General features: G+C 38.4%; 1 protein-coding gene across 1 annotated transcript in view; it reads left to right on the top strand.

Annotated features, from left to right (window-relative positions):
* Window positions 1-27,483, top strand: part of SCML2 (Scm polycomb group protein like 2) — a 71,015-nt gene that overhangs the window by 8,564 nt on the left and 34,968 nt on the right. Inside the window, exons 2-6 of the mRNA XM_005151470.3 lie at window positions 4,023-4,130; window positions 16,249-16,319; window positions 20,558-20,792; window positions 24,774-24,862; window positions 26,247-26,490. Of these exons, the coding sequence (XP_005151527.2) occupies window positions 4,109-4,130; window positions 16,249-16,319; window positions 20,558-20,792; window positions 24,774-24,862; window positions 26,247-26,490 (661 nt within the window). The 5' untranslated portion in view covers window positions 4,023-4,108. The remainder of the gene's footprint in view (window positions 1-4,022; window positions 4,131-16,248; window positions 16,320-20,557; window positions 20,793-24,773; window positions 24,863-26,246; window positions 26,491-27,483) is intronic.

The following is a 27,483-nucleotide window of genomic DNA, read 5'->3' as shown; positions in this document are numbered from 1 at the left end:
GTTACATTTTATAAGCTTCTGATATATTTGTGTAAGTTTTTTTTTCTTTTAGTCTTTGAGATCTTCCTTTTCTGTGATGATGCCACATTATGCTCTAAAAGGTGCAAATTATTTCTATTACAGAAATGAGGAAGTACATGCTGATGTGTTTTGAAGTGTATTCAGTGAGTCTACACATTGGATAACTTGCTGGAAAGTAAATTTTCAAGTATTGGAAATTTGGAAGTATTGCATGTTATAGAAATACTCCTTTTAAGTCTTGCCCTCTTTATTTGCCTCTTTAAACTTCCTTAAGGAATTGTGAAAATAATATGAAGTAGGGTTTTTATTCAAGAGATAACTGGTCAGTAGATGATTAGGTTTAAAAAAAGGTATTCCAGATTCATGAAGGATAACTTTCAAGGAGTGCAGTGAAGTCATATGTGTTTGAGAAGTGCCTGTTAGGTACACGTTACCCATATGTGGAAACTGGAGAAGGAGCAGCAGCTGCTGGTCTGTGTGTTGGTCCATGGAGGAGGCTGTGCAGGTCCTTTTCTTGAGGAAATACTGTGCTGTATTGGCCATAACAGCAAGAATAAATTGAGGAGCAGTAACAGCAATGGAAGCATGGTGATACTGGCCAGCAGCTGTAAAGGATGCCTCTTGTGTTTCTAAAGCTGACAGCATGTGAATGCTGGTGGTGAAAGCAAATGTACTTGAACGTACAAAAGAGTTTGGGGAGAATAATTTTTTTTTGCTTACGTTGTGCCTGTTCTCTCTCTAACTGCTTTTGCTGTTCAAACTATGTGTTTCCCCTTTCCTCTTCTTGTGTATGGAAATTTGATCTGGAAACATTTGTAAAAGACAAAAATGACAGAAGAGTGGGGCAACTAAAACTCCTTGTTCAGATTGAGCCTGAAAAATGTCTGCCTGTATTTCAAGCTAAGATTAAGAAGAACTTAATCTATGTTTCAGAGTGGATGCTTTGTTGGATTCCTCTTCTGTGCTGTGTATCTATGTGAAAGAATAGTCTCAGTCCTTATCCAGTGGGGGCTGCGCATTGACATCTGTCCCTTCATCTCTGGAGGATGGCAGTGATGAGGTCTGAGTTATTGCGTTTATACCACTGGTAGAGTCAAAAAGCTAACTGTCTCTGAAATCAGTGTCTCTATCTTACCTCCAAGAATAAGATACAGTCATTGATGGAAAAACCTTTAATCTTTTTGATAGGGACTAAACCAACAATCTGCTGGTTGCATAGGCTTTTTAAAAATGTTGTGTTTATCTCTGTAATTCTGTGCTCTGTATTTTTTATGAGCAGGCATGCTATCAAGGTAAACTGGGAAGTCCTGAATAGGCACGATTTTTTTTTTTGAGGACATTCAGCTTACTTGCGTGCCTGTCTTACAGTGAGAAGGATAATGGAGAGATCTTGCAGGCAAAACAGAGAATGTTTTTGACATCTCTGGAATACTAGCTTCTCTGAAATGCAGCAATACATGTCCTTTGAATAATTCTTTCAAAATCAGAAGAGCAAAGTTAGAGAGGAAAAATATTCTCCATCCTGTTGTCTGACACCCAATCCTAACTATTCTATGATTCTATGATTCTATGCAGTAGCATCGAGGAGAGGGTGAAAGCATCAGCTTGTCTACTAATATACTGCTTTCTGACAAAGGGCTTGCACAGTGGGAGGTGGTTAGTAGAAGTGATTTGGGGATTAACAATAAAAACTTCAGTGAGGGATTAAGGGCAGATGAATGCTATCTTGATTTTTTTAAAAAGTAACTGATGTAAGGGATGCTAATCAGAGATAAAAAAAAACCACCTCAGTTTACGGATGAATTGAGATGTAGATTTTGTAAGTGATACACTTCATGAGCGTGGAGATCCTCCACTACTCTTTAAATAGGAGATGGTTTGGTGATGAATACCCTGTTATCCTAGATTCATGTCTTTTTGGGGTTTGACCATTTTCTGACTATCACTGTGCTTAGCTTGATCCCTGTAACTTCAATATTCATTCTGCTTCTTTGCACACCTAAATGCCATTATGCTTCAGCCTTGCTGTTGCATTTATTTGCTGGTATATTCCTGACCTGGTTTTATTGCACTTTTTCCCTTTAATTTCTAGAAAGCTTCTAGAAGCTGCTGGATTAATTTCTTAACCCCAGCTTTCTGTATCACTCAGCTTGCTTGGCGAGGTGCACATACAAGAGTGCCGTGAGCTCTCTCCTTGCTACATAATTTTGCCCAACTCTCTGTAAGTTTCTCTCTTGTATTTGCTGGCAGTTCTCTTCTGTGGTGGTTGTACTGTGGGTTGAGCGAGGCTGGTGATGGTGAGTGCAACGTAAGAGATCTCTGTCTTGGTTAGCAAAGGACGTAACTGCCTTCCTTATGGTTTGCTGCTTAATTATGTGAGGCGATGGAAAGCTGTTCCTAGGTCTGCCCCTGAAAAAGAAGTTATGCTTTGTTTCAAACTGACCCTGCTCTGTGTTGGAGGTAACTGGTTTTCATTTTGCTCTAATTCAGCAGCATGAGCAGTTGTTAAACAGAGGCTCAGAAGTACTGTTCTTGAATGTTTTCTGTGACAAGCAGCGCTATCTACAAGCTAATTTAATAGCAGCTTTAAATTGAATACTTAGGTGTGACTGGGTTTTAAGTAGCACCTCTCTGAAACAGTGGTGTATTTTATTTCTGGATTTGCCGCATTTCAGGCAGCACTTTCAGAGCTTTCAGTTGTCTTATATTTTTAACAGGCTGGTGGGCACGCTATAAAACAGCCTATCTGGTACAACACAAGCTAATGAAAAGCTGGAATCCTTTTTATGTTCTGACAGACGCTCCGGTTGTGCTAAACTTGATGACTATCACTGCGGGGTTGGAATCTTTATTACTGCACCAAGTGCAATCTGGTACTTGGAACAAAAAGATAAAAACCATGCACTCTTTTAAAGTAATCTGTAAAAACAGTTACTTTGACTCTGCATCACCTTTCATGATCTATTACTTGCAGTGCAAAAGCTTTGAATTTTTTTGGGAGTCTATGAAAGTATCAAGTATTTCAAATCTATCTTGTGGCTTAAAAGGGTTTCTGGTCTTAATCCTGATGATCACTTATGCTATGAATGCTCTTGTGTAGCAAAACGTGCTTATTTTATGGTAGGATTCAGTTTTATGTATAACTGCTTTCAAGTCTCAATCTTTGAGAGTTTTTCTAATAATGGTCTACCATGTTCACACACACACAATGAATTCTTCAGTCAATGGCATTTTTAAAGCCATATTTAATTAGCTTTAGCCATGGGACTTGAGCACAGAGTTCAAAAAACTAGGTGCTGGAGTTTGTGATGTAATGTACATTACAAACAAATCACAGTAATGTACGCACGCACACAAAATTAAAGGTTGGGTTTGCTGTTTTGCAATAGTTTAACTAATCTGGCCCTTTTAGTTTCTAAACATTACAGTAGTGTGGCTTGCCACTTTTATCTGCAGTTAGCGTTTCCCTACCAGGTGTTTTTTGCTCTACTACAAGTCATAGAGGGCAGGGGTATCAGTGAACACTTGGGCTTTTGTGTAGATCTGTTACATCAGTGTTTTGTTCCCACTTCTACCATAGTTGTGCAGGACTGTGTGTTTTACCTAAAGGTGTTTTAAGTTGATGATTGTTTAACAAGTGAGGCAGGATGAGTGGGTTGTGTATAGAAGTCTTTCACCCATTTTTCAAGTAATATTTGTTGGTGAAAAAGGGATAAAATGTGTTTTATATCTTCATATTAGAAATCTGGAGGAAATGCAAATCATTATACAATGATTGGTCTAAAACAATGAAATAAAAGTTTGCGTTCTGTACCCTTGCTGGCTTGCTATGTCCATTGTTTAAACGCTGTTCTACACATAGTTTAACATTTGCAACTTAGTTCCAGCAAGATAATTATACACCAATACAAAAAAAAATAATCCTTCTTTCAAATAAAAAAAACAACCCAAACCCCAACAACAACCTCCCCCCCCTAACTTGTTGTATTACTACTCCACAGGAAACTGTTGTGCTGAAAGGAAGAATTAACTGGTCTTTCAACTTCAGCCTTTTTATTGTGAGAGGGGAGATCACAGAAGTGTTACCATGGGGAGAACAGCAGCTAAAGGTAAGGCCTGGTAGCTTTTATCCAAGAGGAAGGAAAATAAGAAACCTGCTGAATTCTCATTTTGAAGGTGGGTGGGATATTACTTGACAATTGCTATGCTGTTAGAATAAAGAAGACAGTTTATGATATGTACTGAATACAGGTAAGTTCAAACTTCATCTTGTTTTAGAGTAAATATGCTAAATTTGGCTTATCCTGGAGTTCTACAAGTCCAACCAAAGCATTTTTTTTCCTGTGACATCTTTGAAGCCATTATACTACTCTAAAATTGAAGAATATGTCTGGGTGTGATATTAAATAAAACGTAGTGCTTCATTCTGTAACTGCATATAATTTAGTAGGACAATAACTTAGTAGTAAAAGGAATAACATTTTACCACCATGTATGGCGTTAGCAGCTGTCTCTTGAAGACAAAATGTGCATTTTTAAAGAAATTCATCCATGAATGCATGGGGTATTACGAAGGTGTGATTTCTGTAGTGTCAGGTCTGCCAAAGTTAATCATGAAATAACTGCTAAAATAAAGAGTGAAGCTTAAGAAGAAGGGTGTTTGGGTTAGTGAAACAAAGAGAACGTGAAAAAAGACCCGCTGTCTGAAACCAGGTTGCTGCTGCTTTTCAGAGCTTTCAGATGGGTAGTCCTCCCCCATAAAAGGCTGCTAACACTTTTGTATTTTTCTTGAGCCTTCCATCTTCAGCCCAAGCTGCTTTATGTGCTTGTGTGCTCCCTTGGTAAATAATTGCTTTTGTTATAATAGATTTTCTGTAATGGCAGGAGTCATCTGTTTAATTGTTGCACCGAGAGTTTATGGAGGAAGTCTGTCCCTTCTCTTGTAGGTTTTCTGTATGGCTGTTGTCTAAATACACTAAAAGAGACACCCTGTTCCGGGCAGATAAGATAAGAATCCCACTAGGGAAGCACAAAAAGAAGGGAAAGGAGACATTTCATATTAACTCAGTCTGTATATCTTCAACTGTGTGCAGTAAGGCTTAGCAAAGGGTAGATTTAGCTCACAACCCTGAGTGGTAGGGAGTGAAGAAGGCCTCCTCCTGAGCAGTGTTAAGTCTTAGTAAATTTTATCTGATGGTGAGTAACTGTGTGGCATGGAAAGAGCAAATGTCTCAGTCATGCCAAAGTATTTCACATCCTTCAGGAAGAGACAAGGGGTTTCTTTGAGAAAAGTGGTCTCCTGCCATGCTTTGAACATCCATCAGAGTTGAAGAGTTTAAGGTGGCTAAGAAATAGCTGCAGAAATCTCAAAAGCATGACAGTGAACTGCTTTTTGCCCACATTGGTCAGCAAGCAAATAGCAGGTCTAAGAAGATAACACGTAAGCTTCTTCATGTAGTACACCATCCTCTGGTAAAAACTAATTCTGTCAGAAGATGTCATCTTGCTTTTTTAAAGGTTAATTCTTCCCAGAAAGAAGTGTTCTGGATTTTTAAAGCATCTCAGATGAGAAGCTGGTGTTCAACATGGGAGTTTATAAGAGGAACTATACATCGGTCACCAGGATTATCTTTACTAGATCTTATATACTAAAAGAGTATTTTTTTTTTGCATTTAAACTCAGCTAGCATTGTTTTTTTTTTATCTCCTTGTTTCTGATTTCTTGCATGATAGATGTGGTTCTGCCTGTCTTCTGTTGAGTAATCTTATCAGCAGAATTCTGTGATTACAGATAGGGTAGGAGTAATGTAAACACTTGAAGTTTTGAATTGGGAAGCAGAAAGCACTGTTTTAAATGATCTCACACTATGTTTTGTATCTATAGCTTTAGTTTATGAAGTGCGCCACTGAAAAACAGGTAGTTGGTGAACTATAGAACATGCTGCTTTTGTAATTTTAGTATATTCTGTATTCTAATATCACTACCTAAAAGAAAATAATCTTCCATGGGGTTTTGAAAATAAGTATTTAGCCTGTATTAACTTTATAGGCTAAATGTATATATATTTACATAGCAAATATAAAAAATATTCATACTTGTATGTATAAATATAATTTTTTTTAACTTTCTTTGAAAATGGTATCCCATTCTTTCGTCTGAGCCGAGTAGTATGTGATGAAGTCCACAGCAGCAATATTTCACTTTCGTTCGTGCTTTGACAAAATGGTCTAATGCATATACTGTGGTTTACATTGGAAACTAGACTGAAACTTGTCCCTTTGAAAAGGGACTTTATGAATAGAGGAAAATATATAATAACCTTTTTATTATGTCACCATGAGCTTCCAAGACTCTAGAACTGTTTGTTCTGTCTCCAGTGTATGAATAAAGTGCCTATCTTCAAATCCACTTTTCAGGTTTCACCATGGCTAGGTGAAGGAGATGAAAAGAAAATATCCTGTGTACCTGTAGATGCATTTCCCTCTTTCATAACCTAATTTTTGAAGTTTGACTTCAAAGTTTGACCAAACTGAGGGTCATATACTGAGGGAGTCATCTTCCTGAGCCCGGTGATTTTTTATCACAGTCTTCCATGTCTTAGCTTTGTTTTCAGTGATCTTTTTGATCTTAGTTTTATTCAGACTTACTTTTGGATGCATCTGCATGTGCTGGGTGAGTTTTACCTTGGCATTTTATAATGTAAATTTCTGATTTGTGGCCATCAAAACCAAGTGATAGTGATGATGCTTTGGGTTTATTATGAATGAAGATACCTCCACCTCAAATGAAACAGATGTTTAAAGTGCTAATGAGGAATCCAACTCTTCTCATTAATTAATGTCATTACCTCTTCTTATTCTTGTAGTTTTATAATGGCTGATGATAAGAAAAATGTGTTGCCAAGTGTTCCATTTCAGCATTTGTATTAGCTGTGATATTTGTGAGGTAGGCACTAAATGAAATAAATAATTTGGGTTGTGTTTGTCAGTGAGAACTCATCTGGTGTCCAGGCTGCGGTTTTTCATTCCTTCACCTGTTCTTGATGTCTCTCATCATAAAAGGCTGTAATGTTGTTTGAAATCTGGCACTGTAGGGTAGATACTCTTTCATGACTCTATCCTTTCAAGCTTTGTGTGTTCACAGGAAGCAGTTATTAATTCTCTTCTTCAGTAAGTCTCTTATGTGGGACTCTATTGGATTTCCTTTTCAGAAATAAGTGAATTAGAAGTTACCCATTCTGTAAACTGTCAGCCTGATGTCTGTGATAGTCTCATGATAGTTTTGGGGGAAAAATGACTAATTTAGCTTGTAGAACATGGCAAAAGGCTCTGCTGGTAGAGACTGCCACTACCCAGTAGAAAACTAGCTGGAATCAGTTCAATTCTGAAGAGGCTGGATGAAATGTATTTTGATCTGTAGAAGGGAGGAGGTGGATCACAGAGTCATTAGGGTTGGAAGGGAATGTTAGCCTTGTGTCTAATCATTGTTTCTGAACTATCTATAACGCTATCCCCGTTCAGATTCCCACTGGTATTTGTTGTCAGGACACGGGGTGTCCACTTGTGTGGCTTAACAGCCTTCCTGATGAAGTACAGGTGTTAGAACTCTGTGGGCCTCATCCAGAAGCATTTCAGCAGGTCCATCTAAAATTGACCTCCTTAAGGATTTTTCTTTGGGAACCTATCAAGTAAAAATTGTTCTAAAGCAAACTTCTTCCAGAAGAAAGAACATCTAAGTCAAGAAAGAAGACTAAGTCAAGGAGTAAACATAGAATTTTCTTTCCTTTTCGAAAGACCTGTGGTAATCCCCATTAAGAGAAACAGGCTATAGTTTTGCAATGTATGGTGAGCAGGTATGTAGCTGTAGATACATTTTCTAGGACTGTGGAGTCTGGGATATTCTTGGGAGATGTCTTGGCCCTGGGTCCACTAATAGGCTTTAACAGCCCTGACTCACCTCACCTGGGACCTCTCCTCATTGTGCCCAGGGCCCCATGTCAGCCTGTGTCCCAGTGATGCCAGAACAGGGCCAGCCTTCCCCTGCCAGACCATGGGCCCATGTCCCATCCCATTCTTGGCCTGTCTTCAGGGAGGGTGCCCAGTGCTGGGGCTGCCCCCAGTGCCTCCCCACTAGTAGCTGTTTGACAGGGCGAGGGGTGGCCCCAGCTGGTGTGGCTCTGCCTGACTGCCCCTGAGGGGTCCCTGCCAGTGCTGTGCACTGGCCAAAGGAGCACCACATCCTGCCCAGCACAGACCCAGATGGATGGCTTATCTCCACCTCACTGACCGATGAGGGAGGATTTGAGGATTGATGGCAGAAGATTGTCGTGATTCAGCTCCTGCTGCATGTGGCAGTTCCTCAACAAATAATGAAAGATTTGTGACAGAAATTATGAACATTATTTCTTCCTTTTCAGTAGTCCTTGTATCAAGAAGAGCCCTACAGAAAACACAGAAGAGAAGCACTATTAGGGCTTAATATTTGCTGCAGAACAACCTGGATCTCATGTGTTTCTGGTCACCAAATGCTACTTATTCTAGGTTAGAAGTGTTTTTATTTCATGTGTCAGTCAATAGTGAAAGGTATCAATGCAAGTGAATACAGAAGTGAGTCATCTCTTCATCTGTTAGTTTGGGCTAACTAGGATGACCCGAGGCGTGAGCTAAGGCACGTGCTTTCCCAGATGAGCGGCCTCATTCCTAGTGCTGGGGTGTTTACAAACCAAGGCATTTATTCTGATACACAGAGCTTGATAAGCTTTTTAGATCTGAAAATGTGCTTGCACTTTGGTTGCCAACTTAGTGTTATATTTGAATTGTGCTTGAGTCTATGAGTGTCCAAAGCATGTCATCAAACCAGTATTTTAAAGACTGAAAGGAATGAGCGGAACTGCCTCAGTCTTCTCCTTTCTAGCTTCCCAGCCCCCTGGGTCTCTCATACATACTTAAATCCCCTCAAAATGAAATATTGCAGACTCCTTGCTGTATGCGTGCAGAGATGAATGATAGAGAAGATAGATTCTTATGAACGATTAGTTTTTTTTTTTAATAACTGATGTGTGCACTGAGATAACTGCTTGCATGTGAGTATTCAAGAAGTTAAATATAGAATGGAATCTTTAACTTGGAAAAATGCTTTTAGGGTGAGTTTGTTTTTTCTTGGTTTTCAGTTCATGGTGGTCTAGGTAAGATTTAAAAAGATAACCAGTCATTCTGAGGATCTCAAATTGGGTGTAGCTTGAGTAAAGCTGTTAAAAAATTAGGATAGGGTTGTTCTTTGTGAGGCTAACACCACATTTTCTGCAACTAGATTTATTCTGATAATGTAATATAAAGTAGTCAAAAATAATACTGCAGTGATTAAATTTATAGTACAAATACTTTTTTGATTATGCACTGAAATGAGTGAAGGAAGTAGATATTTGGAACAAGATATTCTGTATTGTTTGAAAACATTCTGTGTTATGCTGGACATCGTTATGATGTGAATATTGCATTTATTATGTAATGGGATCTTGTCTTTTAGATTCAAAGAATATTAAAAAAGAGAAAGATGGAAAGAATCAGCAGGCAAACAACCCGTCTTTAAAAAGTGGTAGGTATTGCAGCTGTCAGGCTATTAGTTGAAGTACTGTAAAAGGAAAAGCGTATTTTTGGATTGTACTATGTTCTGAGGCTTTTTTTGCAATCACTTTAGCAATTACTGGTGGGTAGTTAAAAACATACCATTGCTATTGTCTAATTCTGTTATGAAAGTATGTTTTGGTATTGAAAATTATGTTTGAAACTGCTTGACTTGAGCCTGATAGTTTTACTAGCCAAGACAAAGTACTCTTTGTATATATAATCAAAGATATTGCATAAACAATAATTTTCTTAGATGCTTAGTGATATTTTTTCTTCTCATCACGTATTTCACAGTTTCATGACTTTCCTGCTGCAGTTATCTTCTCTTTCCTTAATGTGTTTGCTTATGCCAAAGAAAGGATTTTCAGTTTAATACCCTTGAGTTTTTAGGATTGTAACCAAATTAAATTGCCTGAGATTCTAATTTTACTCTAAGCAAATTCTGTTTTCAAATAAACTGTGTTTTTATAATAAACTGAGAAAGCTACGCACTTGCCAGAAATGATCCAGCTTCTTATCAAACTAAGACAGCCTCTACCATCCTCCACAGGTGCCATGGAGCAGCATATACATGGGATTGCTGGCAGTTTATCTTTTGTGGCTGCATTGAGAGGGCAGCAGCATCCTTATATACCTTTCATATTTTCATGTACATTGCTTGAATATGTGACAGTAAGAAATGATACCTTATTACCACCAGCCATAGTACAGCTTCCTGCCTCTACATTTGCCAGACTTAATTCTTCAATTTCTTGAAGTCCTAGTAGGCATCTTTGTTATTCTTCCCTGTTTCTTTGAGACAGGAAAGGAAGCATATTTGTGTCTTATTTTCCCTCTTCTGCACTGTAAGAGGAGCTCCGGTCAAACTGGACTCGGATAGCATGTCTGTGATTTAAAATAATGTTGTCTGACATAACAGACGGAGCCTCGTAAACCACCCCCACCCCCCCAGCAAAGTGCTTTTCTTACGTGGATAAGATAACTGTATTTCATGAGTCATTGGAAAACGTCACTGCTTCCTTCTGCAAGGTGTTGAAAAAGCTTTGTAGAGAAGTAGTGCTAAGCAGGCAAGCCTCATTCTGTCATCTGTGTTCTTCCAGTCAGGACTACACTGTTAATCTAGTGTCTGAGCACTGAATTTACTTGTGAAGTCTAGACTCAAATGTGTCAAACACTTAGAGATGAGTGCTTTGCTCAAGATCATGGAAGATCTCTGATTTTTTTTTTTAATCTTGTTCTGTTACTTGTTGATGGCAAGGAAGAGGAAAGAGCCTCTTGAAGTTGGGTGAAGAAAGATGCCTTACAATACTCCAGGCTAGCATCCAGGAAATCCTTGAGTTTCCAGGGGAATTGTGATAAGAAAAGCTGAAAAGGATCAAAATACAGAGATGTACAAACAGGTGAAAAAATCGTCTAGGTGGAGGACAGGAGAAGGAGAAAGGGTCTAATTGAATGATCACAACATATAGAAGGTGCAAGGTATAAAGCAGGGTATGAAATACCCTGACACTTAAACTAATATGTTTGAAAGAGTATGCAAATGAAAATTTAAAAGAAAGCCTCATTTTTGACAAAGAGGGACTGTGGGATGAAGGCTGAAATGGTCATACAGTCATAGAATGGTTTGGGTTGGAAGGGACCTTAAGTGGTCCCTTGAGTTGGAAGTGCCAACCTCCCTGCAATGGGCAGAAACACCTTCCATTAGACCAGGTTGCTCAAAGGCCTGTTCAACCTGGCCTTGAACACTTCCAGGGATGGGGCAGCCACAGCTTCTCTGGGCAGCCTGTGCAGTGCCTCACCAGCCTTACAGCGGATAATTTTTTTGTAACATCTAATATAAATCTCCTCTCTTTGTGTCAAGTCTCAGATACATGTGTGCCAAGGGAATCTCAGGATGAGATGAGAGGACACGAGGTACTCAGTCTGCTTAAACAGTGTTTAGGCTATGGTGATACTGTATTGTAACCTAAACCAGGATCTTAAATTTTACCTATGTAGAAGTGACATTTAACTCGTTTAAATTTTCAATTTAAGTTTTGTGAAACTTTGGCTTAAACTAAACTGAAGCATTACGTACAGTAGAAGATGACAGGGAGCAGTTTAAGAAACCAGGCATTCCCCTGTTCCTGGGAGCAGATGGGATGTCTCCAAGGGTGCTGAGGTAGATGACCAATGTCACTGTGAGATTTCTCTCTCATTTTGGAGAGGTCATAGTGATTTGGGGGGTTTCATAATGACTGGAGGAGAATAAACAGTATGTTCAGCATCAAGAAGGGATCACCTGGGGAATTACAGGCTGGCCAGCCTGACTTCAGTCTTCAGGAAGACTATGGAGAAAAATCCTCCTTGAAGTCATTTACAAGCAAATTAAGGACAAAAATGGGGTTAGGAACAGCTGGTATGGATTTGCCAAGTGTGAGCCATGTGTAACTCACTGCCTTCTGTGTAAGTGATGGTGTAAACAGAGAGATGTGGGTGTTTGCCTTGACTTTAGTAAGGCTTTACGTAGGGTATCTGTAGTGTTCTTTCAGCCAGATTGGTATAGTGTGCTTCGGATAGGTGGATAGAAAATTGACTGACTGCCAGACAGTACAATGTCCACCTATCTGCTGGTAGCTAGTGACGTTTCTCAGAGGTCACTACTATGGCTGATGCTATTTATGCCTTACCCAGAGATAGGGACAATTGGACAACATGCTGTCAGCTAGTTTGTCGGCAGCATCTAACTGGGGAACTATCTAGTGGGCTGGAAGGCAGGGCTGCTCTTCAGATGGGCATCCTCATGCTAGAGAATTGCTCTGACAGGAGCCCAGTAAGAGTCAAAGGCAGATGGAGGGTTCCTCATGCGCCTGAGCAGACTCGAGCTCTGCAGCAGCACAGGCAGGAAGCTGTCTGGAAAGGGTTTCTGCAGGGAAAGCACTGGAATCCTGGCAGGCAACAAGCTGAGCGTGAGCCAGCAGTGTACTCTTGTGGTGAAAGATGTTAACTGCAAATCGAGTCCTAGCAGCAAAACTGTAGGCAGCAGGCTGAGAGAAGGGATTTGCTGCTTTTTGGTACTTGTGAGGCTATATCTGCAGTGCTGTGTTATATAGCTGCGTCTCAGCTGACTCTGAACTCCCCAGTAAAAGGCAGACTGTTCTATACTGGAGCAAGCTGGCTGGCAGTCCAGCAAAAAAAAAAAAAAAAGAAGAAATTGGAATGCAAGTAAGCAGAAAACTGGTACTGAAACCAGAAAAAGGGTTTCTTCATTCAGAAGAGAAAGCTTTGGTAGATGGTCTTGCTTTCTTCAGTTGCCTGACAGGTGGATGTAGGGGGGACAGTGCCAGGCTTTGCCCAGAAAAGTTGAGGCTGCCAAATCCCTGCAAGTGTTCAAGGCCAGGCTGGATGGGGCTTTAAGCCACCTTGTCTAGTGGAAGGTTGGAACCCATGGCAGGGGGGGTGGAACTAGGTTATCTTTAAGGTCTCTTACAACTCAGACCGTTCTGTGATTCTTTCACGGGCACAGTGGAAGGATGAGAAGTAACAAACAGTGGCTGGAGCGTGAGAAATTTCTACCTGATGGAAAGAAAAAAAAAAAAACCCACATTGAGGGTGATGGAACCCTGGAGGAGCAGGAGACTGAGCTAGAGACCTCCTGGGGTCCCTTTTAGCTTGAGTTAGTTTGTGATTGGCAAGTTTGACAGGAAGTGATAGGATATTGATACAGAACTGCAGAGAACATCAAGGGTCATTGACCCATGGGTTGTTGCCAGGAATGCTGGCAACTATGGCATAAACTTGTTTCCTCCATTTTCAAATTAGGCTGTTTGCCCATGCTGATTGTCTTGGAGCACTGTTCTAGAGTCTCAGTCCTGTGTTGATAAAAACTGGGGTTTGTTTGTTTGTTTTGTTTACAAAAGGTCCTATTTTTGTTCTGGTGTAACATATTTCCTGCTTCCAGTATATGCTGGCATGTTCTTCAGCATGAAAATTCATTTCTCCCTAGTTTTCACTTTGCTGATGGGTTATGAAGTTGTGCTTGTTGCATAATGGGTTTTTCTTAAGCTTTTTAATTCAGCCTGTGGATTTGAGTGGGAAGAGAAATGCATGTTAAGTCATTTAGTGAGAGCTAATTTTCTTAAGGTTTTCTGTTTCTCAGAAGTTGCATGTTTTCAAGACCTTTAGAATTAGAAATATATATAATTGTTTTATATATACTTCTTTACCTGTGGACACTGAGAATACAGAGAAGGTTTTTATGCAGATTTTTTTTTCAATGTGATTATCTTCCTAGACACGCATCTTACATGTTGCAAGCATACATTCATCTCCTGTTTCTGTGAGTGCAGTAATTAAATGATAATTAGCACCATCTCTGAGAGCTTGGTTTTAATTTAATACAGCATATCTTCACAGGTGGAGAGGTTCTAATTTAAATTTCAGGTCATTTGTGCTTGATGAAAGAGGTTTTGATAGTCAGGAGTTAAAGCAAAGAGCCAGGCAATGTTGTTTCCCTTTTGACTTTATGTGCAGCTGGGTGCTTATGTTACCTTATGTGTCTTTCTAGTGAATATTCTCTTGGGAAAAAAAAAAATCTGTTTATTTCCTGCTCTAATTTTGGGTCATCCCACCAAATTTACAGTCCTGTTAAAAAAAATGAGATCATTTGGGAAGTGATGGTATAGAGAGGTAATTATTTTGGAGGTTTATCCTAGTGAAAGGTGCCATGTCTAAAATATCTACATTTATATGGTCCTTAACATGTTGAGGCTCTGATTCATAATTACAGCTTTTACATCATGTTTTAAATAATTTTACATCAGAGATAGCTGGGACATAGCTGACATTTTCTTTTTGGTACATTTAAATTTACTAAAGCAAACTCTGATTAAAATAATTTTATTTATTTATTTGTAAATCAGAAGTCAAACATAAGCAGCAACTTTTTATTAAACTCAAAGAAAAAAAATAAGATGAAGCTTCTATAGCAGTTCATTATAGTTAATTTTTGCACTGTCCTTGGCTTGTCAATGAAAAGAGCAATGCATTTGGAGGCTGCTTTCTGGAGAAAGCTCTGAAGTGCCGTTTCTTGAGCATGCTTTCCTGAAGTACAAATACCTAACGTATGCTTAAGTTAATGTACTCCGCCTTTTGTCAGTAATACAAAAATGATGTAATGGTATAAATTTGTGAAGAAAATTTTCATTCCAAAGTAAGCAGACTTTTAAGATGTTGCATGGAAACATCTTTGTTACCGGCCTATGTACAGTCCAGACCATCAAATTAACAGCTTTTGAGATTTTACTGACTTCTTACATAGCTAACAACCACATGGCCTCTGCAGTGCCAACAACAAATCACTTGTATACTTTTGAGTCTGTTATGCCAAAAAGGATCTTGGCAGGCCAAGGGGGTAGTTCTCTTCTACTTGAGGCACTGTATACTTTCAACTAAATTATGTGCTAATGCAGGCAGACTCTGTTCGAGCTACTGTGCATCCTTCAGAGAAGCCATGTGAGAGTGCTGGAAAATGCTGCCATATTGACATTATTTCTTTGCTTCTCCTCTCTCCTTAATGTTGCAGAGATGTGTTTGACTGTGCCCGGTGGTGTTTTGGGGAAGACTAGTATAAACCCAGTGGGGTCTCACCATTGTCACCAAGGATTTTTGCTATAGGCTGTGTGAATGGCCGTTGCTGAGCCACTGGGTGGCATCACTGCATCATTTCGGGGTTCATGGGTGATTTACTCTTCAGGAACATCAGAAAGATGCCAGCTGCCCAAACAAGAAAAATAAGCAAAATTGCTCACTTAGATAATTGAGGAACAAAAAGCATTAGCTTTTGCCATTATAGGTTTTCTCCTGTGCTTTATATTAATTTAAGTAATGCTTGCTTATGTCTTTAATGTTAGTACTTCATACTGTTGAATTCGTGCAAAACTGATAACACTGATTAAATCAAATGCAGAATACACTCACCCATGCATGTAAACAGTGCCAGTGTCAGCACTGAAATGCATACCATGATGCTGTTGCTGAACATTGCCATAATAAGATTTACCCTGCAAAGAGAAACCTTTATCAGACTTCAGATGAAAAGAAACAAGATGCAGTTGGAAGGCTGTGCTAATCCTTTTGCTTTCTAGTGGACTGGGGGTAGTGTTTTCAACATATATTTCAATAGAATCTATGTGTTTGTGTTTCTCAGCATGCATCGTCTCAGCACTCCTATGAGGTTGTCATATACATGCAGTTAATAGGAGAACTAAAGATACAGAAGAGCTAACATGATTTGTACAAGAATACTTAGGATGTCCTTATGCAGAAAATTGAATCTAGAAAGCCTGACTTGTATCTTTGTATGCGGGGGAAGGTTTATATTGATTTTGCCTATTGTGTGCTCACCCCTGTGAATTAACAGTACTCTTAAAGCTCCTTCAAGGGTTGTTTGTTTTTTTCAAAGCTGAAGTTTCTGTTTGAGAGTAATCCTGTTCTTGAAAAAAAAATAAATTCTACAAGATAGTTGAGTTTTTCTGACCCTTTCTTCCCTCACCTCTCCTTTTTATTTTAAGTTCCCTTTAAAAAGTGTCTGGTGTTTTTTTTTTATCTTGTGTCTTCCAGAGCAGTTTAATTGGGATGATTATCTGAAAGAGACTGAAACAGTAGCTGCCCCTCTGCATTGTTTCAGACAGGTATGCCAGATACTATTTTGCAAGTGTGTATGTATTTATGCATGTTACAGGGTGATGATTCTAGAGCAACTTCTATGTTTAGATTGCTTGCAAATTTCTCATTTGATTCCTTCTGATCTCTAGTTATCAGTAGCTTACAGTTTTGGCAGATCTGAGCTACTGAAGTTTTTCGTTCTTGCTTTCTGCCTCAAGCCAAACTTTGAGGGTTTCATTAAAATTGTGGCTTTGGACTCTGTTTTCCTTTCAAAATGGACTAGTTAATGAAAACAGTCTTGTTAGAGTTCAAAAATATTTTCTATTTTTTTTCAGTAATCTTAGAGGTACCATGGTTTTAGTGAGAATTAAAATATGGCTGATGGTCAGAGGAGCATTTCTGCCCTATCAAAAATGGCTAGCTACAAGATATATGTCTCTGTGTGCAGTAGTTTTTTCACCACTTCTTTTCTGTATCTCTCAAATAGGTTCTGAGCAGAGTGCTTTTGCTAAGAAGTAACAGATACTGAAGTTTAAAAAAAAATCAAGGGGAATATATGGGGATACAAAGGAAACAATGGATTTATAGTGAAAGGCATTTAATGTATATTTTTATGTTTTGCACTGTGCCCTACAGTGCAAGTGCCCTACAGATTCCCCACTGCCAGATGGTTTGGTATGTATTTACAGATGGAGTTTAAATATGCCATCTTGTGTGAACTAATGACTCCAGCCCTCTGGAGACTGAGTCGACCTCTGCAAGTATCTTTCTCTCAGTAGAGGAAGCTGGAGTTGGTATTTTCCCAAGGTGAGGAGTATCTTAGCTGCGTAAAGTTAAATAGGATGAGTTTTGATCTGTATGCTTTTACTATGTTAGGAAGATAGATGCCGAAGGAATTGGATAGTTTAGATTGATAGAACTGTAAGAGATGTGACAAGTGGAGCATGTCTAGTTCGGAGGACTGGGCATGTTCAGAAAGGTATCTTGTAGGGTTTGTTGGTTGTCTGATGGTACTGTAAATGATACTGGCCTCTAGTGGGGATCAGACAAAATGCAACAAGAATGTAACTCAGGCAAAGAGGAACCATCATTTGGTGAATCTGAAGTAGTTGCGGGTATGGAGAACAGGGAGAGAGAAGTGCAGGTGATAGCATTTCCTTGTACTAGATCTTGAATCTCATCTTGCTTTTTGCAGATGAGAGTCAAGGACAAAGAGCCCCTTGCATGCTGCTTCCAGTGAGAGATAGCTAAGAATAGCAGTGTCCGTAGCTGTGAGCGGAGCGTCAGAGGTTAATTCTACAGTATGTATTTTTCACAGTGGATACCAGCTCAAGGCAAAGACTTCAAACATGGCTTGGGTAGAGGCAGAGGGCAATAGCGTATTACTGGATCATTCTGATGTTATTGCCATACTCAGATGGTGGACTGCCATGCCAGAGTGTACACTGCTGAGAGATGTAGCTACTGCAGAAAGCTGCTCAGAAGCCTTTCCTTTCTTACATCTTCCTCTTCCTTACTAATGGTCAGGAGGTCCAAACCGAACAACAAGGTAACACCTTAAATAACGGTGCTTAAGTGATGTGCATTGACAGGGATAGATAAATCTTGGTGACCTGTATTGCTCAAGGAGTGTGTGGGTTGGAAAGAAGAGCTTTAATTTCTGTGCATAACAAATTTTGAAACAATTTGCATGTTCAGACTTCCAGTTTTTCTAAGAATTGACCTTTTAAGAAGTGATATGCAATGTTAATTAGTGCAGAGCTAGCTCCTCTCACTACAGAATGTTCGCAAATTTTAGAAACTACAGTGCTTGAGCTTTGTGTAGGACTAATTTGACTTCGTTGGGTTACACCTGAATTGTGCGTGTCCTTATCACCCTGTATAATGCAAGGAAATACACTGCTGTGGCTAACCAGAAAATAAGTAGCAGAGAAAAGCTTAATATGAGAATTATATCCAGAATCTGTGACCTGTGGGAATTCTACAAAGTTTAAATTTTGTAGTAATTAAAAATGACCCAGGGAGCAATAAATTAAAGCCTGTATCATAAATTAAGATACAGGCACAGACTGCTAATGGAAATTGATTAAAGTATTTATCTTAATTTAGAAGGTATTTTATCTTTTGCTCTAAGTTGTTTTTAATTACTACTTAAAATTTCGAAGTGTTCCACAACCCTTTCTCATGCCCTGAAACTTTTTTCCAAGCAGTTGAAAATTTTAAATAAAAAAAGCTTAGTCCTGTGTGGTTTAAACGGAGCTTAGAAAGAGGCTGTTACCGAATAGATTTTGTTATTTGGCTGTAAGGACAGAGTGGCATGGAGGAGTTACCTTTTTAATAGAATGCTTTGAGTTACTGGTATTTAAGCAATTCACCTTTTCTACTAACAAACAATCACCTCAATTTCTCCATTTCAGTTGCTTTTTGTGGTTGTAGAACATAACAGCTGGACAAGCAATATCCTGAAATTGAATTGCCCTTTAAATTTAATATGCTAAGGCTCCCCTATCAGACAGCCTGTTGTCTAAATGCAGCATTAGCAGATGCTACACTCAGTGTTCACTGAATATTGAGTGCCTGTTTTTTGGGCTTGGGCTCCTCCAGGGCTCCTGCTGTTTATCTAGGATGTGTTGTAAATAGTACACCTGCACACCATAGCAAGCAGAGCAAGATGTATTTATTAATAAATTGTATTAATAAAAAATTAAGTGTGGTGGAGGGAAAATACTACTAGCACTTGTTGAAGTGGCAGAGTTCTTCAGCCTTTTCCTGTGTACCCAGATAGAGAAGTGCAGTTTTGTTTGCTTACTGTGGGATCCCCACCTGGACTGGTCAGGCAGGCAGGAGAGGGGACATATGAGTCTTGTGAGTGTGAATGCCCATGCTTTTGGTTTTTCTACCTGCCTCCCATATTAGGATTCAGATTATGTTCCCATGTGTTTACATGGGATAGCTACCGGGTATAAATGTCATGGGGAAGGCTGTCTATAGTTGTCAGCGTCTGTGTTCAAGACCAGATTTGTACTGGAAGAGTTGCAATAAAGGACTTCCAGACTAATAGAAAAATAGTCATCCTCTCATAAGAGAAACTTCAATGTTTGGCTTATTTAACTTGTTGAAAGAGTACTGAAAAAGGGCCTCCTGTAAATACACTGTAGGCTGTTATTTGCAAAGGTGCAAGAAGAATTTAAGTTAAATTACAGCATTGGCAAAAATTGTTATTCATAAATTTTAAGCTGGAAATGAGGAGTCATCTAAAGAGAATAGTGAGAAGCATTCAGTCCCAGTTAGTGTCAATATGAAGTTTTGAACACCATCAGGTGATGTTGCTGCCTGCAGTATTACAGTATCAGACTGTGATCCAGCCAAGCTATCCAGAAATATATTGACACATGAGTAAAATATACTCTCCTTATCTTTTGTTTAGCTTGTGACAAAAAGTTCTGTTCAAAGACAGAGACACATTCATCACGTTTCTTTTCCCTTTGATAATTAAATTGGCATTGCATTGTATGTGTATTAATATATTCAGTTCTCTATGAATAAACATCAGGTGCAATTTCTGTCTTAGAACTTTAAAGTTTTATGTGATGTTAAGATGGTCTGTTTTCTTTCTGTTAATGCAGTTTAACACTAACTCCCTTTTCTGTTGGCTTTGTATTGGCATATTTTTTTGATTCAGAAACTTTTTCTTGACTTGAACTTTTGTAGTGCTCTAGTGCGTAGGGTCTAAGTTTAGTTTAAATTTAGTCCAGTACTAAATTTAGTTTAAGTTTCCCAGATACTGCTATAATAACTACTGCTTTTGAATTGAAAGCTTGTGAATTTTGTGAGTGGGTTTTTTTTTTTTGTAGGTTGGTTTGTGGGGTGCTTTGTTTTGGTTGAGTAATTTGTTTGTTTTTTTTTTAGTTGAATGTAATGTTTCCCAATATCCTTGTTTTCCATTCCTTTCAAGTATTAATTGTTGGATCTTTATGTTCATATCTTCATCAGGATTCCCTTGTTTACCCTTCTTGGTGTGCTTATCTTCTTAGAAATCAGTCATGTTTATGCAGTAGGAACATCAAGTATCTAAACCAGTTTCTGTTGGTAGGTTATCCAGCTGTGTTTTCTGACTTGCTGCTGAACACTCAAAGTTCAAAGGCTTTTTTATATTTGCCATTTATATGATATGGTTGGGTACATGAAAGCTGCACATTGAACTGGCTGGTAAATTTAGCCACGCTAACAACAATAAGAAAAAGCCTTTTACCTTTTATTGTAGTCTAGAATTCCACCTACGAACGATTTCAAAGTTGGGATGAAACTGGAAGCCCGTGATCCTCGCAATGTTACCTCAGTTTGTATAGCTACAGTAATTGGAATCACTGGTGCCAGGCTGAGGTTGCGGCTGGATGGAAGTGACAACAAAAATGATTTTTGGAGGCTTGTGGATTCCTCAGACATACAGCCCATCGGAACCTGTGAAAAGAAAGGGGGCATGCTCCAGCCTCCACTTGGTAAGAAACAAAGCTTCTCAATTAAAGCATGGGAGTATTGCTTTTGTGAAGTCAATTTGACCTTTTGCCTTGGCAAATTCAATGGTACTAACATTTCACCAAACTATTATTTAATTGAAAAACAGGTAAGCAAGCTAATTCAGGCAAAGTGAATTGTGGCTTTTTGTTCCTTTTGTATTCTTTTGATGTAAAAAATGAGCAGAATAAATCATTAGCTTGAGTTCTGTTGTTTTGGATTTTTTTAAATAATCCCTTAGTAATAAATGGGACTGTTTGACACTTAATGATGAGATACTCTGCCATGTGCCCATTCTAGTGTGTATGGCTACAACGTTTTCTTGCTTGATGCTGTGTGTACTTCTTTTAGTAAGACCTTAGTAAAAAGTGGGGAAAGCTGACTTGCCTTTCTCCTGCCTAGTAAATCAGAGCAGTCCACTAGAAGGCGCTGGCTGTTAACCTACCTGTGAAGCGCCCAGCAGGGCTGCAGGAGGTGCAGCAGTTCAGGGCAGCCTAAATGTTGTCACGGGCACTGAGCAAATTGGTTTGTCGTGTGGGAAAGGCGGCATAGGGTGGGTTAACGGCGGTATTGCAGCATTCTATTCTGCGTCAGGAAAGAGCACTCCAGAGCTCCACCAGACTGCAAGCTTATATTGTATGTGATTCTCCTCAAATCAACGCATGTTGTGGGACATCTGCAATTTGGCATGGCTGGTTTGTGATCACAACGAATGCTTGGTAACAAGAGGTAGCTTTCATATGCTTAGAAATAATATGCAGAGTGTTTTTTGTCTTCCATAAGCAGTATGGGTGACAACATTATGTGTCTCCCCAGACTGAGAAATAGTACTTGGGCTGTCTTACTAAGGGAGTTTATTAAATAGGGAACTGTACAAAGGAATTCCTTGCTATGTGGTGAGCAGTCAGAGGTAACTTTGACTAGCTGCTAGGGGTGGTAAAGTGGGATATCACCTTTCTTTGCTGTGATTAACCTTTATACTTAGATCTTCTTTCTTGCACTGTATTTGTTATACCTTAAACTTGCAGGTGTGGAGATCTTTAAAGAAAGACATTTTTCACATTTGTCAGTAAGTAGTTCAGCTTATAAAAAGAAGGAAAAATAGTAACCAAAATTTATCTTAACACACCCCCAAAGCCTCCACAACAGCAACATCTCCTCCCCTGTTGACCTGTTACCTTCTGTAATTTTTAGAAGATGCAAGAAATAACATTCTTAATATAAGAAATTAAATGTTGCTGCTGTTTTCCCATCTTACACTTATGAACCTGGATCTGCTTTGGTGACATTAGTAAGTATTACAGATTCCTCATCAGAGATCTAGTAGGGTAGTATACTTTCTCTTAGTAGCCTCTCAGAAGCTTGTCATACCAGTTTGTTCACAACAAGTGAAAAATATCGTTTTACTGCTGTATGAAACTTGATTTGCATATAGAAAGGCAAACAGACATAGGAGCAGTTGACATAACCATTATGACACTTTACATAAATTATAATGGTAGGTTTTTGTTTTGTTGTGCTGTTTTAGAAACACAAGAAAAACAATGCCACCAGAGTGCCTTTTAGAAAAATATCATTTGGGATGGATGGATGGATAGATAGATAGATAGATAATGTCTGAATCTGGAAGGGCTTTTTTCCTTCTTTTCTCTGGAGTATAGAGGTTTTGAATGAAAGCACCAGAAGCTCTTAACCCCTGGGTGTGTCACTTTTGAGAAATAACTCAGTTTAACCTCTCTGAGGTTCTTGGTATAACCTTGTAAAGTGAAAGCAGTGAGATGAGTATGAAACAGGATTGTAACAGAGAAAGGTACACCTGTTGCTTCAGCTGCACATATGTACCATACTAAATATATGGCTTCTATCGAGCAGCATAGTGCTTTTTCAGATGTGTTTCTAAACCAGTCTGATGAATAAAGCAACTCTGGTTATGTGTAATAGAAGCAATTGATCTCTTAAGAAGAGAAACTTTCCATGATCATCAGGAGAAGCAGATTCTCCTTGGGTACTGTTTGTTTCTCCTATTTGGTCAGGCTGCTGCTAGTGCAGCACCAAGCAACCAGCTGTTCCCTGTACCTGGGCGTGTAAGTATAACTGCCCTCTGAACAGTTGCTGGTTATTCAGAAAAGAATGTGAGTGCCATTATTTTGTCCCTCCTGCCCTCGATATTTCTAGAGATAGGCTAAATTCCAGCAATCAAATGTTCTGGCATACCTAGATAAATTTTTGAAAAAGCCTCTTTGGCAGTTCCACAGCATCCTGTTCCCAGGCAAAGCTGGGAGCTAATTGGGTGTATAATTACCTCCTGTTAAACATTTAAGCAACTGATTAATTTTTTTTTCCTGAGTGCTCGGGAACCTTCTGGATACTAATGTTCTGCTTCTGTTCATAATAACTAGCTAAAATAGTCCCTCCTACCTGATTTTTACATAGGTTTAATTATGCATGTTACATAAGGGTTTTGAGAAAACGATTAATATAGCACAGCATTCCTGTTGCAGCCTCTGTTTCTCATAGGTGACTTTTTTTTTTTTTTTAATTGTAGAGAGCTTCATGTTCTCAACAAATCACATTGAGGATAACATTTTCTCTGGTTTTACCAGGATGAATTAAAGGCCAAATGAAATTAACTGAAACTATTGTTTAACTGTCATTCCTATATATATATTTTCTGCACTAGCTGGTTAGGAATATTGTGTTTCAGTAACCACACATGTTTAGGTTGTATAAAGACTCTGGTATCAAACCAGGACTGATAATCAGCTCAAGGGGCCTCAAATTACAGCACCATTTATCAAACAGGAGCTTTGTATTCATGTAGGTGTTGCATAGGTAGTTCCAACTTGAAAACTGTTTATTCAATTCAAGATAGCATAAGCTACTAGTTAAAGAACCATTATAGTATATAATCCAATTTTAGATGACTTAACGATTTAACTGATCGAGAATAGCAGATATATTCCACCTTTCTAGTTCATTCTTTTAAGAGAATTGTCAAGGCTCAGTTGCGAGGGAGCTCATCAGTTCCTGGCAGATTCTTTTACTGTTTGCTTTGTGGAAAATTTTCCAATTTGCTCTATTATGTCTTATTTTCTGTAGAACCATGCCAGACATGTAACTGCTAAAGACATAGAAGAAAATGTCCACTATCTCTGTTATCTTACTTATTACTTTGAAACATCCATTTGGAAAGCACAGAAAGCAAAAGGATTTTTGTTTTGTTTTATTTTTTAACTGGAAAGTAGTAGCTTCTGAGGGAAAATTATCTGGCATGAGAATGTTTTCAGCCAAACCTTTGTTCTGCTTGAGTAAGGTAGTTCATCTAAATAAATGTGATTCTTTCTACTTCCTTGTTAATGAAGAATATTGAAGTAGAAACCTCTTCCAGTTTGTTTTCAAATATTATATATGCATTTGTGAAAATAATTGTATATTTGTATTTTCCTCTTACGATTTCTTTGGGGTTTAGGGCTATTTATTTATCTTAATGGGGGAAGGGGAAGAAACCAATTTTTCTTTTTTTGGTCTGTGGCCTGGTGAAAGAATTGCAAGAGTCTTGAACATAAAAAGGCATCTCAGTAAATGAGAGGAGCTGGAGCAGGAACCAAATGATCTTAAGGTCCTTTTCAACCCCAACTACTCTATGGTTCTGTGATTCCATTGTTTTAGAATGTGAGCAAAAAGCAAAAAGCAGACCTGAAAAGTTAGCTAGGCACAAGTGCTGGGGAAGTTCCACCTCTGTAGTATCAAAAATTATGATGAGTGATTCTGCAGGCAAGTCAGTTGGAATGGAAATGCATCACATGGATTTCTGCACCTACAGTGACCATGTTTGTTCCTTCTTGGCTACTTTTATTTTGGCCAAATCCAAAACAGAGGCAATGAGGCATTAGTAAATAGGCTTTATATCCTTCTATTTCATTTTACAAACTGAAGGTAGGGCTATTTTTTTCTTTGTTACTCAGGGTTCCAGATGAATGCATCTTCTTGGCCAATGTTTCTCTTAAGAACTCTCAATGGAGCTGAAATGGCACCTGCAACATTCTTTAAGAAGGTAAGAAGAAAGGGACTGCTAGTAAACAACTTCTTATCAATTGGCCTATGAATACATTTTTTAAATGAGTATGCCAAGATACTTTCCTGTTGTTTGCAGCATGGCAAGGGAAGACTATTTAAAATTACTTTGAACTGGATTTGCAGGCTACAGGAAGTGACCTGCTTCTAGTCAATTGAGATGGGCATGTCTGTTCCTGATTTGAGATTTTTGAAGTATGGTGTGTTATTTAGAAAAATTGTGTTAGCTCATTTTTTGTGTCAGTACAATACATACCACATTTCTTAACAGCACCATATTAATGTGATTGTGCACAGGAGAAGAAAAAAATACGACAATGGGGAATAAGTCATTGGAATACAGTGGTGCTTGGAAAGGTTTTGTTAAACATTTTCATCAGTTAAACTGTACTGAGAAAGTACTTGAAAATAGCAGAAACAGTTATTAATTTTTTTAAACATGCCTTGAATAAGTTAAAAAAATTATATAAAATCAACAGCAATATTGAAATCACTTGTTGGTTTAATCTTTTGTCTAGGTGGTAAAACCTTGCTGTCACATTAAGTGACTTAATTTTTGATACTGAGAGAGACATTGACAAGTATGTCAGGAAATCCAACAGTTGGGTTCAGACCTGCAGTCACATAATTTGCCTGTTACCTTTAATTATGTCATTTTTTTTAAATAAAAGATTGTATAGATTTCCTGAGGCGTGAGGAGCCATGTTTCCCTGTGCTAACCTATCAGCACATCCGAGGTGGCTTTTGGATAATGAGGTTCCTGAGGCTGAGGTGGTAATTCAGGTTCCATTGGGTCTCAGCTCCTGTTGTGGGAGTATGCTTAGTCTTGTCACATTGACTTGGTTTTTGTTTTTCTTTTGTCCACTTGGAATTGGTATGAGGCCAACTGAGCTAACTGAGGCCTATAAATAATGTCCAATGCTAATGAATTTTTCATGGATTGAAAGGTGAAGCTTTTACCAGACAGTTATCGGTCCCCAGAAATATTCATTCCCTGCAAACCTCTTCCTCTTTATTAGCATGTAATAATTTCATTTTAGTGTCTTTGCTGTCTTGCTGCCCAGACATAATGTATTGGGTGCAACCTATTGCTTATGTAAATATTTCTAGCAGGGTCTTTCTGTCACGGAGAATTTTGCTAATTATCCCAGCTGTGTCTGTGGGAACAGAATCTAGATTTTTATAATACAGAAGAGCAAAAGCACATTTGGAATACAAGTAAGTTTTCTTGAATGCCTGCTATAACTTTTTGAGAGTAGAGTGTAAGAAGTAAGGATGTTGAAGAAAAATAGATGTTTTTCTTTTTTATTATTTTTTTTAGAGGCCATGGAAATGCGAATATTCTATCACTCTTACTTTTGTAGGAACCACCAAAACCTGTACCAAACTGCTTTAAAGTTGGAATGAAACTTGAAGCTATAGATAGAAAGAACCCATACTTGATTTGCCCAGCAACCATAGGAGATGTTAAAGGAGATGAAGTTTTTGTTACATTTGATGGCTGGAGAGGAGCATTTGACTATTGGTGCAGATGTGATTCTCGAGATATTTTCCCAGTTGGATGGTGTAGCTTGACAGGAGATGCATTACAACCACCAGGGAACAATGGTAAGATGACTAATAATATTGCTTAATTATTTTTCCCCTCAATTACAGCAGAATTTTAAAAACCAGCTGGCTGTATGCAGATAAGACTGAGGATTTGATTTGTGAGTAGCTGCTGCTGATGAAATGTTGTCAAATTTTGTTTATGTAGTTTAAAGTTAATAGGATAGCTTCTGGGAAACAATTGTTGTTGGTTCATAGTAACTCTGAGAATGTATTTTATTTAATACTGTTAGGAGGGCTTCTGATAATCTTCCATTTTCATGTGCTTATGAAGAATCTTGGACTTAAACTAGATTTGCTGTTTATGTTATAGTTAAATTCTTCTGTTTAATGATACTATATATTGACTGCAGCAGCACTTAATATTAAGCTAACTGCTAAGAAAGTAAAATAGTCTTTGCTTCTCTGAGATTGAAGTTTAAAGTGTATATTCACTGTTTCTTCCTTCACAGTCACAAAATTCAGAATAGGCAGGTTCAAGACAATGTGTTATCATTCTCATGCCTTTAAGGATGATTTTACGTAGGGTTATAGTTATTAACTAATGGCCACTGTGCTTTATAATGTACAGCTATCTACCTTAGAAAGAAGGGAAATGGCATGAAGAGGGATATCACTGGATGTAATCCCTCTGTTACGCTAGAGACCTCTCATCATGTTTCTGTCAAACTGTTTGGACTCTTCTATCCTCACTCCATGCAAATTTCACACAAAAAGAGGTTTTTTAAGAGGTTAGCTATATTTTAATGAATTACTTCAATATTGTTGACCAGAATAATTTGTTCTTACAGTGAGCATTTTCACAGCTGTTGTTAAGGGAGTAAAAACAAGTAGACTGGTATCACAGAACTTTCACTGAAAGTACCAAAGGAACAGAAGCAAGAGGGAAAGAAAGTAGTCATGTTTCCCGCCCTCTTCATCCCAATTTTTTCTCTCACTCTTTTGCCAGCAGGTCAAGAGCTGTATGGAAAAACTAACTGAAGTCAATTAAGG

Source organism: Melopsittacus undulatus, chromosome 2 (genome assembly GCF_012275295.1).
Source record: "Melopsittacus undulatus isolate bMelUnd1 chromosome 2, bMelUnd1.mat.Z, whole genome shotgun sequence".
Classification (NCBI taxonomy): domain Eukaryota; kingdom Metazoa; phylum Chordata; class Aves; order Psittaciformes; family Psittaculidae; genus Melopsittacus; species Melopsittacus undulatus.
This window is presented reverse-complemented; position numbering and strand designations above follow the sequence as displayed.